This window comes from Ascaphus truei, chromosome 5 (genome assembly GCF_040206685.1).
Source record: "Ascaphus truei isolate aAscTru1 chromosome 5, aAscTru1.hap1, whole genome shotgun sequence".
In the NCBI taxonomy this organism is placed as follows: Eukaryota; Metazoa; Chordata; class Amphibia; order Anura; family Ascaphidae; genus Ascaphus; species Ascaphus truei.
In genome coordinates this window covers 36,958,426-36,971,942 of record NC_134487.1, presented here as the reverse complement: position 1 = coordinate 36,971,942, position 13,517 = coordinate 36,958,426, and the positions used below count along the sequence as shown (strand labels likewise).

The 13,517-nt window shown below is 42.3% G+C and overlaps 1 protein-coding gene across 5 annotated transcripts in view; it reads left to right on the top strand.

Annotated features, from left to right (window-relative positions):
• The window catches only part of FBXL13 (F-box and leucine rich repeat protein 13), a 238,941-nt gene extending 227,207 nt beyond the window's left edge, over positions 1-11,734 (top strand). For 4 of the 5 annotated variants that reach the window (XM_075599630.1, XM_075599629.1, XM_075599631.1 and 1 more), the window contains 3 exons: positions 9,088-9,222; positions 9,644-9,807; positions 11,012-11,734. In XM_075599630.1, the coding sequence (XP_075455745.1) occupies positions 9,088-9,222; positions 9,644-9,807; positions 11,012-11,201 (489 nt within the window). In that variant the 3' untranslated portion in view covers positions 11,202-11,734. The remainder of the gene's footprint in view (positions 1-9,087; positions 9,223-9,643; positions 9,808-11,011) is intronic. The other variant, XM_075599633.1, reaches the window with a different exon arrangement.
• Positions 11,735-13,517: the final 1,783 nt, after the last annotated feature.

The window sequence follows — 13,517 nt, the reverse complement described above, 5'->3', positions numbered from 1 at the left end:
TGACCAAGAATTGGTCGCAGAAGCGTCTCTCTTGGGGACTCACAGAGGGGAGAAAACCTCGTTAACCTGGAGTATTATTAACTATAGAGATGTTCTGTTGAGTGTTTCTTTATTCTATGCCAATATTCGTTCATTACAAAAATGTAACAAATGCCCTTTATACTGTAAGTTAAACTGCTCCTTTTAATGAAGCGGAAAGACATGTATTTCAATGTTTTCCTACCTCCTTTTTTGAAGTGAAACTTCCTTAGTGGCACCTCATTCGTGATGGGGCAAAAAAGAATTGTGGAGACAGAAATGAAACGGATGTGACGTCAGTGCTGGCAGTTGAGGCCGAGCTGTGTTCTGGCTCAGCCCGACCCCAACACTGACATCACACCCGCTCCACAAATCAGATGCGGCGGCGGCGGCAATAGCCGCCGGCGCCGCTCCTAATCGCTCCCCCCCCCCCGAGCACCACATCCCCCCCACACATCGTGACATATGCTAATATCCTAACGGCCACTGCCATGCCGCGCATGCGCAGTTGTGACGGCGCCGCTGATTCCCCGCCCGTTCCCCGCCCATTGATATGCTGCGCATGCCCGGTAGTCATGGCGACGCTCGAGACGCCATGACTCTCCTCACAGGGACACTGAAGCCCACACTGCTCCCCGGGGCTCTATGCAGGCACTGATCTCCTGCGGCCTCTCCTCCCGGTGCATGCCCCGGCCGAGGCATAGAACTGCTCCGGTAACGGGGGGGGGGGAGGAGGGGGGTGATGAGTGCGCTGCGTCCCCCACGTCCCCCACAGCACCATCAGAAGCCTCCGAGTCGGCTCCAGCTGACGATGACGCGCTTCTCCCTCTCCCCCCGCCGACACTGCCTCCATCTCCTCTGTGCCGCGATGGGTAGAAATGGGGGGGGGGGGGAATGCTGAAAGGGTCTGGGTGCAGGGAAAGGATAAGGGTGCTGGGGGGAGGACAAGTGTGCTGGGGGGAGGACAAGTGTGCTGGGGAGAGTCAGGAGAGAGGGGGGCAGGACACACACACACACACATACATACACACTGACACATACACACATACTGACTCACATACACACACACTGACTCACATACACACACACACACACATACACACTGACTGACACACACACACACTGACACACACCCCCACACACTGACTGACACCCCCCCCCCACACACTGACTGACCCCACACACTGACTGACCCCCCCCACACACTGACTGACCCCCCCCACCCCCCCACACACTGACTGACCCCCCCACCCCCCCCCACACACTGACTGACCCCCCCACCCCCCCCCACACACTGACTGACCCACCCCCCCCCCCCACACACACTGACTGACCCCCCCCCCACACACACTGACTGACCCACCCCCCCCACACACACTGACTGACCCACCCCCCCCACACACTGACTGACCCCCCCCCACACACACACTGACCCCCCCCACACACACTGACTGACCCACCCACACCCCCCCACACACACTGACTGACCCACCCACCCCCCCCCACACACTGACTGACCCACCCACCCTTCCCCCCACACACTGACTGACCCACCCACCCCCCCACACACACTGACTGACCCACCCACCCCCCCACACACACTGACTGACCCACACCCCCCCACTGACTGACTGACCCACCCACACTGACTGACTGACTGACCCACCCACACCTCCCCGCACACTGTCTGACTGACCCACCCACACCTCCCCGCACACTGACTGACTGACCCACCCACCCACACTTCCCCGCACACTGACTGACTGACCCACCCACACCTCCCCACACACTGACTGACTGACCCACCCACACCTCCCCGCACACTGACTGACCCACCCACACCTCCCCGCACACTGACTGACCCACCCACACCTCCCCGCACACTGACTGACTGACCCACCCACACCTCCCCACACACTGACTGACTGACCCACCCACACCTCCCCGCAAACTGACTGACTGACCCACCCACACCTCCCCGCACACTGACTGACTGACCCACCCCTCCCCGCACACTGACTGACTCACCCACACCTCCCCACACACTGACTGACTGACCCACCCCTCCCCGCACACTGACTGACTCACCCACCCCTCCCCGCACACTGACTGACTCACCCACACACCCCCGCACACTGACTGACACACACACTGACTTACACATACACACTGACACAAATACACATACACACTGACACACACACACACACACACACACACACACACTGACATACACACACACTGACACACATACACACAAGGAATTCACACTTAGTGCAAATAGCTAATACATGGGATGTGTGCCGAACACGCGCATTCTAAGTCAAATTTATTTGCGTTTTGTAACTGAAATTGTATTTTGATTTTTAATTAAAACATCACCAACACAAATACAATTTCTGTGACAAAAGTCAAAGAAGTTTCACTTACTATGCGCGTGCTCAGCACACACAGCTTTTTTTCCTCTCTCTTTAGGTCTCTGTGGGTTTCTATAGCCAGTGGTGTCAATATGATTTTCAATAAAAATAAAGTGTGAGGATGTTTGTTACTATAACATTCAACTCTGAGGATATCAATTGTCGGATAATGAGAAAGACAGCTGTATTTTCTGTTCCAATTTTTTTAGCAAACTACAGGAAACACTTGAGGCTTTATACCATGTCATTAGTAAGATAAGTGCCAGACAAATGTTTCTTCTTTTTTTTTTTTAAACTGTAGAACACTACTGACCTCACTTTATATAACTAAGCAATTCTGTATTTCTATTACATAAGTGGAAGTATTTAAAAAGATTTGGTGTAGTTACTCTATCTTCACTGTAAATGTATATTGTGTATGGCTTTGTTTCAAGATTTTTTTATATCACTGTTCATTATCAGCAATATTAATATTTTTTTTGTCAATAGTGCTGCAGTCATCATCAGCAATCCCTCGTAGTCTAGGTCGATTGTCTTCCATTATTGTCTTCTCTGTAGGTCTGAAGGATGCTAATTAGGCCGATCCGGGATCAACGGATGATGTTGAAACCCAAAAAAGTGTTTACCAGCAGAGTGTGTGGGTGTGAGTTATTGACTCGATCCACAACACACTGCATTTGCCTTTCCACCTCCTGTTGGGAATGAAAGGGCTTCAAGTGCTGAGATCCTTGCAGTAGACTTTTCATTAATCTAGGGTGGCCAAGGGCAATAATCTACCATGCGTTGGTGTCGATGTTGCCCTTTTTCATTTTGGCTTTGACGAGGTCCTTAAAGAGCTTTCTCTGCCGCTCTCTTGAACATACGCCATGACTGCACTGTGAATAGGTTGCTTTGATGTCTGGAATCAGACATCCAGGTAACATGGCTGGCCCAGCAAAGTTGATGTGGATTGATCACTGCTTTGATCCTCATGGTGTTTGCTGCCGGGAGGACTCTAATATAGGTGCATCTGTATTCAAAGGATCTTCCGCAAATAACTTTAACGTTAGTTCTCCAGTGTCTTGAGGTGTCTCCTGTTCATTGGCCATGGACCACGCCTGCATGATAAACCATGAGCTTGATCTTTGGAGACCTGTTTTTTCAGGCAACCAAATGCTGCGTGAAAAGAAAATAAAGTGCGCAGCTAACTAATTATGTGACGTGATGATTAGGGTTAAAAAAACATAACCTTGAACGGAGCGTCTGCAGCTGCGATGGAGGGGGGGCTCAAAAACCCCCTACACTAACAGATAAAGACAAAAAAGACACAGCACACAACGCTCATAGTGCATAAAACAATATAATAAAATGTACAATGGAGTAGGGTGAGTAATGTGCGTACATCAAAATAAATAATCATATGCAGTTAGCTTATTTTTTAGGACATGCCCTTTTTAATATGTACTAGGGCTGTTTGTATTATCTTAATGCTCCTTTATTATTGATCGGTTTTGCATACTTTTCATGTTTCCTATTTCACTTTGTTGGTGATATTTATTGCCTATTAGAATAGCCTCCTTGGTCTGCATGGCCACTAATGCATTCATGTACGTTTTTTACTATGTGTAACACTGTTTTTTTCTGTTTTAGTCTCATCAATCGCGTGTGGTTAGCTATGTTTGTTGTTAATAAAGTTTATTTAATGTTTATGTTCTGTTGCCACTAGCTACCAGTGACGCGCGAAACCGGGACTATTAACCCGCCCCTACTACTTCCCCATTGGCTGTGAGAGTAGATAGCTTAGCCAATGAGGTACGATCGTGTAGTATTTAGAATTGATCCGGAACCACTTTAATTTATTCCCTGATGAAGAAACCCACGGGTTTCGAAACGCGTTGGATGACTGGTCAAGAGCTCTACCTCTAATTTACTACCCCACCACCTGAGCTGATCGAGTTTGAACGGCGCCATTACCAGCGCTCCCCCCGCGGTGACGTCATCGACCCGGAAGTGCTTCTGCACAGAGGGGAGTGAGAGAACCCGGCCGGTGTGGAGCTGTGCTCTGGCAAAGAACTGCAAGTGGCAGCAGTAGTTTTGGACTCGTGCTCTGGGGAAAAAGAACTTATTAGAGGCGTTCGATTTACCTACTTACCAATAGGAACCTGCATCCGAGACATCAGCGCCTAAACCCTTGTGAGGATACTCCTTCCGGTTTCCTGAGGCGTTGGGTAACATTATCCCTAACTGCATATGATTATTTATTTTGATGTACGCACATTACTCACCCTACTCCATTGTACATTTTATTATTTTGTTTTATGCACTATGAGCGTTGTGCGCTGTGTCTTTTTTGTCTTAACCAAATGCTGCACTCGCACATTTGAGGTGGTTTCTTTGTCAGTAGCGGTATTCTGTGAAAGATCACATCTGAGTTATGGGAAATGCTCCATGTTTTCCAGACTCTCCGTGAATCTGAATTGCCTTAGTTTATTGAGAGTACTTTTAGTCTTCTAAGTGTTATGCATGAGTCCTCTGTTCTTGTATGCTTCAGTAAAGACGTTGATGATTGTCTGAAGATCCACTACTGCTATGGTGTAGCCCTATACTTAACCCCTTTCGTGCAGAAATGCAATACACCAGTAACACAATGAGATTAGCGTTACAACAAAAGGAAACAAGTTTTTGGGGGTGCTTAAAGACAATTATATGACCCAAATTATTGAGGAACCAACCAGGAGAGGGGCAATACTGGATTTGGTCATATCAAACAATGTAGAAGTAATAACAAATATTCAAGTCCTGGAACATTTGGGTAACAGTGATCATAACATGGTCTCATTTGAAATAAATGATCAAAAAATAGATTTCTTGGGTTCAACAAAGACCTTAAACTTTAGAAAGGCAGATTTTAATAAACTGAGGTCTAATCTAGTAGTAATACAATGGGATGATGTTTTTGCAGGGAAAAATGTAGAAGATAAATGGACAGTCTTTAAAACATTGTTAGAAAAGCACATTTATCAGTGTATACCCTTGAGTAATAAGTATAAAAGAAATAAGTCAAAACCAATGTGGCTAAATAAACAGGTAGGGGAGGAAATGGACAAGAAGAGGAAGGCGTTTAAATTCTTTAAGTCAGAAGGGACAGAGACATCGTATTATAATTAATTATAAGGAATGTAACAAAAATTGCAAAAGGGCAATCAAATTAGCAAAAATGGATAATGAAAAAAGGATTGCAATAGAAAGTAAGGTCAATCCTAAAAATTCTTTAAGTACCTTAATAACAAAAAAATGAGAAAAGAAAATATAGGACCCTTTCAGTGTGAGATGGGTAGGCAGATTATTGGAGATAAGGAAAAAGCTGAGGTATTAAACAAATTATTTGCCTCTGTGTTTACCAGGGAAGAATCAAGTCCAATAGTAGTACCGCTGGAGGAAGTCACAACCTCCATATTAATGAACAATTGGTTAACTGAGGATGAAGTTCATAAGCGACTTGAAAAAATTAAAGTAAATAAGGCACCTGGCCCTGATGGCATACATCCAAGAGTTCTCAAGGAGTTAAGTTCAGTAATAGCCAAACCATTATATTTAATATTCAAGGACTCAATTTCCACAGGCTCAGTACCACAAGATTGGCGTAAAGCAGATGTGGTGCCTATTTTTAAAAAGGGAGCTATATCACAACCGGGAAATTACAGACCTGTAAGCCTGACTTCAATAGTAGGGAAACTACTTGAAGGTTTAATACGGGATAATATTCAGGAATACCTAATGGAAAACAAAATTATTAGTAATAGTCAGCATGGATTGATGAAGGATAGATCTTGCCAAACTAACCTTATTTGTTTCTTTGAGGAGGTAAGTAGGAATTTAGACTAGGGTAATGCAGTTGATGTGGTCTACTTAGATTTTGCAAAGGCTTTTGATACGGTTTCACACAAGAGGTTGGTGTACAAAATAAAGAAAATTGGACTCAGTAAGAATATATGCACCTGGATTGAAAACTGGTTAAAGGACAGACAACAGAGGGTTGTCATAAATGGAACTTTTTCAGGTTGGGCTAAAGTCGTGAGTGGAGTACCTCAGGGATCGGTACTAGGACCCTTGCTTTTTAACTTGTTTATTAATGGCCTTGAGGTTGGGATCGAGAGCAAAGTCTCCATCTTTGCTGATGATACTAAATTGTGTAAGGTAATAGAATCAGAGCAGGATGTATTTTCTCTTCAGAAGGACTTGGAGAGACTGGAAACGTGGGCAGGTAATTGGCAGATGAGGTTTAATACAGATAAATGTAAGGTTATGCATTTGGGATTCAAGAATAAAAAGGCGACTTACAAATTAAATGGAGATATATTGGGGGAATCCTTGATGGAGAAGGATTTAGGAGTGCTTGTAGACAGCAGGCTTAGCAATAGTGCCCAATGTCATGCAGTAGCTGCAAAGGCAAACACGATCTTATCTTGCATCAAACGGGCAATGGATGGAAGGGAAGTAAACATAATTATGCCCCTTTACAAAGCATTAGTAAGACCACACCTTGAATATGGAGTACAATTTTGGGCACCAATCCTAAGAAAAGACATTATGGAACTAAAGAGAGTGCAGAGAAGAGCCACCAAATTAATAAAGGGGATGGACAATCTAATTTATGAGGAGAGGCTAGCTAAATTAGATTTATTTACATTAGAAAAGAGGCGTCTAAGAGGGGATATGATAACTATATACAAATATATTCAGGGACAATACAAGGAGCTTTCAAAAGAATTGTTCATCCCACGGGCAGTACAAAGAACTCTGGGCCTGTTTTTCATGTTTCATAGACATTATCAGTCACATTTTGCTAATATTAATGAGCCAACTTTATTGATCAATAAATCAATTAATTAACAAACATGTGTACAGTGAAGTTGACTACAACCAGATGTGCCAAGAAGTGACCAGGACGTGTTAATATAACTTCAAGGGAATTCCAAAGTGCTCTGAACAAGAGGGTGTGGTCAGGAGGGCATTCCCCGTGTCCTTACAGCTTTACCAAATAATAGATATTTGGGATCTAATATAATTCACAAGCATAAAGAATATAACGTTGTGACACGTGAAGTCAGGCGAGTTAAATGAAACTAAACATGCCATGATATTTATGGTGCATAGGTCATATAATTTGTTTGCCCCTCAAAATTAGGAGTTGCCCAGGCAAGACGGATTTCTATGCCTCTGACAAACTCATCTGCACGCAATGATGCGGGTCACATTTATTTTATGGGTTACCAAAAGAGTTATGGGGTATTTTTTTTTTTTTTGTAGCTATTTTGAGTTTATAAACCTATTCTCTGTTCACCGTCATAAATGCCACAAGAGATGAATGAGTGGGAGTTAAGGACACAGCCACAAAGGGTGGGAATCCTCTTTGTGACGGTCAATGTGATAATAAAAACCATTCATTTGTGATATTAAATGAGAATTCAACATAAAGGGTGTGTTATGTCAATACACACGTGGATTCTCTTATTTGCAATTTCAAACCTTCTTTGAAGGATCTGATATTGTTATGTGGTAACATATTTAGTTTTATCCTGTTATTTTCTGAAACTGTCTGTATTTCTCTTTTTTTTTAACATATTTTTTTTCTGTAACTAAGCACTGTGCCACTTTTTAGTATATTAAATCTAAAATGTAATAAGTACTGTCTTTGGGCTTTAATTTGACCCTAATACCTTTTAGAAAAGATGAACAGCATTTCAGGACACAAGAACTTTGCAAGACCTGAAATTATTCTTGGTGGTGGCAGCAAATTGAGCTGTAGTGTGATCATTTTGTGGGAGATATTGCTCATTTTGAGGGCCCTGCGATGAGGTAAATGGGTCAGCAGGATAGCGAAGCCAGCGTGGAAGGATAGTCAAGCCAGCGTGGAACGGGTGAACAGCATGAGGACAAGAGCTACTTCAAAGACCACCTGGGGTCAATCACCCCCCCCCGCATGTGTGACCTGATATACTGTGCTGCTATGCTGCTTTTTTCATTTTTACCAAAGAATCTCTGTGACATAACACCTGAATCACCCGAGAGGCACCAGCCTTTGACAGCAGCCGGAGGGTAGCCAAAGGGTGTCACCATTTGCTGCCATTCGCTGATGTCTGGTAATGTTAAAGCTGCTCTATTGCATTCTGAAAACCACCAATTCTCTCATCCCCAGTACCCAATGTTTCAATTTACCCTGCCTATAGATTGTAAGCTCCTTGAGGCAGGGCCTCTTGTAACGCAACACATTTCAGGCCAATATTACCTATCCTAACACAATTTTAGCCCTGTCTGCAAATGTTACTAATGCACATAATCAGATCTCTAACTGTTCATGAAATGTCTGTAAATAAATGTAAAAAAAAATATCACTCAACAAGGTTTAGCCCCTTGAACATATCAATGCCAGTGGTTTACTTGAGTTCCATATCACCGTAAATTTTCCAAGTTACTGTACATTAGTGACACAGTGATACGCTTTATGATTGTCACCCTACTAAATAGTAAAAGTACTACAGTTATATTAAAGTTCATAGTTTGTTTGTGAAGCATTGAACTCTTATTGCCATGGTATATGTACAGCGTAGGACAAAACCGTTTACAGCACATTCATTTTCTACTAATTCGGGATATTTTTATTCTATTACAGAAATTCTGTCAACATTCGAAGGGCCTGGAGCAGCTGGATATTTCCCATGGTTTACAAGTGACAAACCACACTGTGAAAACACTGGCTTTTTGCTGCAAAATGCTCACTTCTCTCAGCATCGCTGGATGTCCCAGGGTAAACTTTTCAGCGTGTGCTACTTACACCCTTCTGTCTAAATCATTACAATATTTTGATTAAACAAAACATTGCCCAAGGAAGGCCCCTATTGTAAGTGTTCCTGACTCAATCTGTAAGCAAAGGTATCATTTTGTATTTATGAAGTTGTGATGCTTTTGGTAAACATTTCTTCTACTGCATATCTATTTGCATATTGCATTTTAATGAACTAATCCTGCTAGCTTTCCACTGGGCCTTATATAGCAGTTTTAGTTCTACAGTACATCAAACAGGCAAATACTGTATATTAGGTCACGTATCCACTATAGTAGCTGTAGTACAAGAAAAACGGCTTCTGCAGCTTATATCTTGCTGAAAATGTTATCACTATATAGCATGTGGTCTCTTGCATTCATTTATGTGAATTACTCATATGCAGATAACAGATTTAAGTATTCAATACCTCTCCGGCGTCTGCCATTATCTTCATATCTTGGATGTCTCTGGATGTGTCCATCTCAGTGACAGATCATTGAAATACCTACGGAAAGGTTGCAAACAACTGCAGGTCCTAAGAATGATGTACTGCAAAAGTGTAACCAAGTAAGAAGTGCTAAGAATTCCTTCTTTAAAGTGAGATAATTTTCTTTTTTTTATGGTTCTCAAACTATGTTAATCCATTGGTTTCTGAAGGGCTCTATAATGAGCTGCAGCTTATTCTAATAGTAAAAGCACAATCAGTGCAAAATAGAAAAGATAGGTGTGACCTGTACTAATAGCATTGCTTTAAATTATATACACATTTATATAAAAATATATTTTTTAAATATTCCAAAATGTTTTCATAATTTCACAGTACATTACAATATATTTAAATGCTAAGTGGAATGGGCGGGGAAAAGCTCTGATATGCAATGTGACGGCTTTCAGTTCTATTTGAACAGAAGGAGGAAAGCTGGCTGAAGAAGTCAAAGTAATATACCAACCCCTCACCAGACCATACATGTCCCCTTTCAGTATCAGACCTTGACTCCCCTAAATCCTCCATGCAAAACCCTGACCTCCGTGTCCTCCACGGCAAACCCTCATTCCCCTGTCCAACCAAAGCCGACTCCTGACATCCTTGTCCCTCCATGCCACTACTCCAAACCCTCTTCATCACCCTATGTTACTTACATTGGCTCCGTCCCTCCTAACTATGGTCTATTCCGGCCTCCATAAGAAATGAGTTAAAGAATACAGTTCCATATGCTTATGATCAATATTAAGATGTATTATACATGTTCTAAAAAAGTCATTTAGGATATAGATTTCCCTGTACGCAACTTGGCATATGTCTTAAATCTAAGTCTATGAATACAGTATGTAAACTGAACCTTAGAATGGGGTCCTTCACCCGTATATTTAAGATGTTTACCAAGCCCAGATGTTAGATTATTAAATTGTTACTATCAAATATCTGTTTCATTGATGTTTAACAAGATTTTTGATCCTTGGAGGATTCAAACTGCAGTATTTTTTCCAACAGTTGGGATTCAATTATTGATGTATGAATATCCATAAATGCGGTTTTGCACAGAAATAAAAAATATGTATTGAAACAATGAAAAATTGTGACCAAACCTTAAGGGACGCTATAAATTATATTCAAATGACTAGCTACAGCAAGATACTCAGATCGTCAGAGCTCAGTCACATTTCAAGGGAATCAACTCGTAGCTTGTGGTCGGACACCAGAATAACTCAAGTTTTATGTAATAGAGTATTAGGCAGGATTGCAATATTAATTTTTGTATGTGTTTTATAGGGCAGCTGTCCTAAAAACTGAATCCAGGATTAAAAAGCTGGAGTATAATACTGCTGATCCTCCCCCATGGTTTGGATACGATCGTCATGGCAATGTACTAGATGGTATATCTCGGCCAGAATACATTGAAGAGGAGACAGCTGATGAGACAGCAAAGATATTTTCCAATGGAAGTGCAGAAAGCCTGTAAAATGTATCCAATGAATGCGCTTGCGTAGCCAAGCGTTGCTGTTTATTTCTACCAAGGAGAAACACAATTAGAAGATATGTATTTATACATAGTTTTATTTCACCACAGTACATGTATTGTAATAGAGAAATGTAATGTTCTGTCGCACTAGTGAACACAAAGTCATAATACAGGAACGCTCTCAAGTTGATTATTTCTTTGTAACCTGTGCATGTACAACACACTATATGTACTAACATTTGGTAATCTTCACATGCACTGACAATGAACACTAATCCCATTTTAGCAATACATCCATACACCCAACTGAAAAACTATCTATCTGACTCAATAGGAACGCTCTCAATCCTTCTCCTTTGAACCAAAGTATATATTCGTCTAGGATATTAAAACAGTGAAATCTTCATTTTTGCAATAATATACACAAGCGTCTAACTCACTGACACTCCTTGCAGCCTGTTCATTTTAATGCAAAAATAAATAATCTGCTGTGTTATTTATTTATTTATAAAATATTTTACCAGGAAGTAATACATTGAGAGTTACCTCTCGTTTTCAAGTATGTCCTGGGCACAGAGTAAAACAAATAATACATGGTTACAAATACAGTTACATAAATGAACAGGGTATACATTATATACAAGACATTGCGTGCACAGTTAAAGAAAATATATATTATGGGCGTATGAAACAGTTACAGACCAGATTAAAATGTGAGACAGCCTTAGATTTGAAAGAATTTAAACTGGTGGTGGATGTGAGAGTCTCTGGTAGGTTGTTCCAGTTTTGGGGAGCACGGTAGGAGAAGGAGGAACGTCCGGATACTTTGTTGAGCCTTGGGACCATGAACAGTCTTTTGGAGTCTGATCTCAGGTGATAAGTGCTGCAAGTGGTAGGGGTGAGGAGCTTGTTCAGATAGCTGGGTAGCTTGCCCATGAAGAATTTAAAGGCAAGACAGGAAAGGTGAACTTTGCGCCTAGACTCTAGTGATGACCAATCTAGTTCTTTGAGCATTTCGCAGTGATGTGTGTTGTAGTTGCATTGGAGAACAAAACGACAAATTGAATTGTAGAGGGTGTCAAGTTTGCTAAGGTGGGTTTGAGGTGCCGAGCCATATACTATGTCTCCATAGTCGATAATTGGCATTAGCATCTGCTGTGCGATACGCTTTCTGACCAGGAGACTTAGGGAGGATTTGTTCCTGTAAAGTACCCCTTGTTTGGCATAGGTCTTTGTTGTCAGGGTATCAATGTGCATCCCGAATGTTAAGTGGGAGTCAAACCATAAGCCCAGGTATTTAAAACTAGTGACAGGGGTTAGGGTGGTGTTAGCGTTGGTTCTAATCAGGAGCTCAGTCACTGGAAGCTTTAAAAATGTAGTCTTGGTCCCAAATACCATTGTTACAGTCTTGTCAGTGTTTAAAAACAGTTTGTTTTGGGAAATCCAGTTTTCGAGTCTCAAAAAGTCAGACTGAAGTATGTGTTGAAGGTCAGAGAGGCTATGGCTGTGTGCATATAGGATTGTGTCGTCTGCATACATGTGTATTGAGGCTTCCTTACAAGCTGTGGGAAGATCATTAATGAACACTGAGAAGAGTAGGGGCCCCAGAACAGAGCCTTGCGGGACACCACAGGTGATATCCAGGGGGTTGGAGTTATAGCCTGAGATGGACACATGTTGGGATCTTCCTGATAGGTAGGACTGAAACCAGTTTAAAGCATGCTTACCTATTCCGGAGCTCTGGAGTTTAAGCAGGATAGCATGATCAACTGTGTCAAAAGCCTTTGCAAAATCTAGGTGTAATACCTTGGAACTGCTAGAAAATGTACACTTTGGGGCCTATGCAGAGAGCAGCGCTATTTCAAAATTCGCCATTTTTTGGAGAAAATCGCGCAGAAAACAGCAGAAAATGGCGAGTTACGAAAAACGCGCCAATTTTTCTTTTCTATTTCTAAAACTCGCCTCGCGGCTGGCGAGAACCTCCATCTCGCCAGTTTTAAAAATATCCTAATGCAGAGAGGCGCGAACGGCATCTAGCGGCTGTTCGCGCCAATAAAATGGCGCGATTGTCTCCTTTTTGCCTCGCCAGAAAAAATTGGCAAGAAGCTGCCGCTCGCGGCCATAGCAAAGGGGAAAAAAAGGCGCAATTTTTTTTTTTACACATTTCTGAAGCGCGCATCTCGCCAATTTAAACTCGCCACACGCATTCATGTTAAACATAGCAGAATTCGCACATTTCTGCATATGGAGAATAAAACTCTCCAAAAAAGCTACTTTTTAATAAACTCGCCAATTTTAAAATTCGCTGCTCTCTGC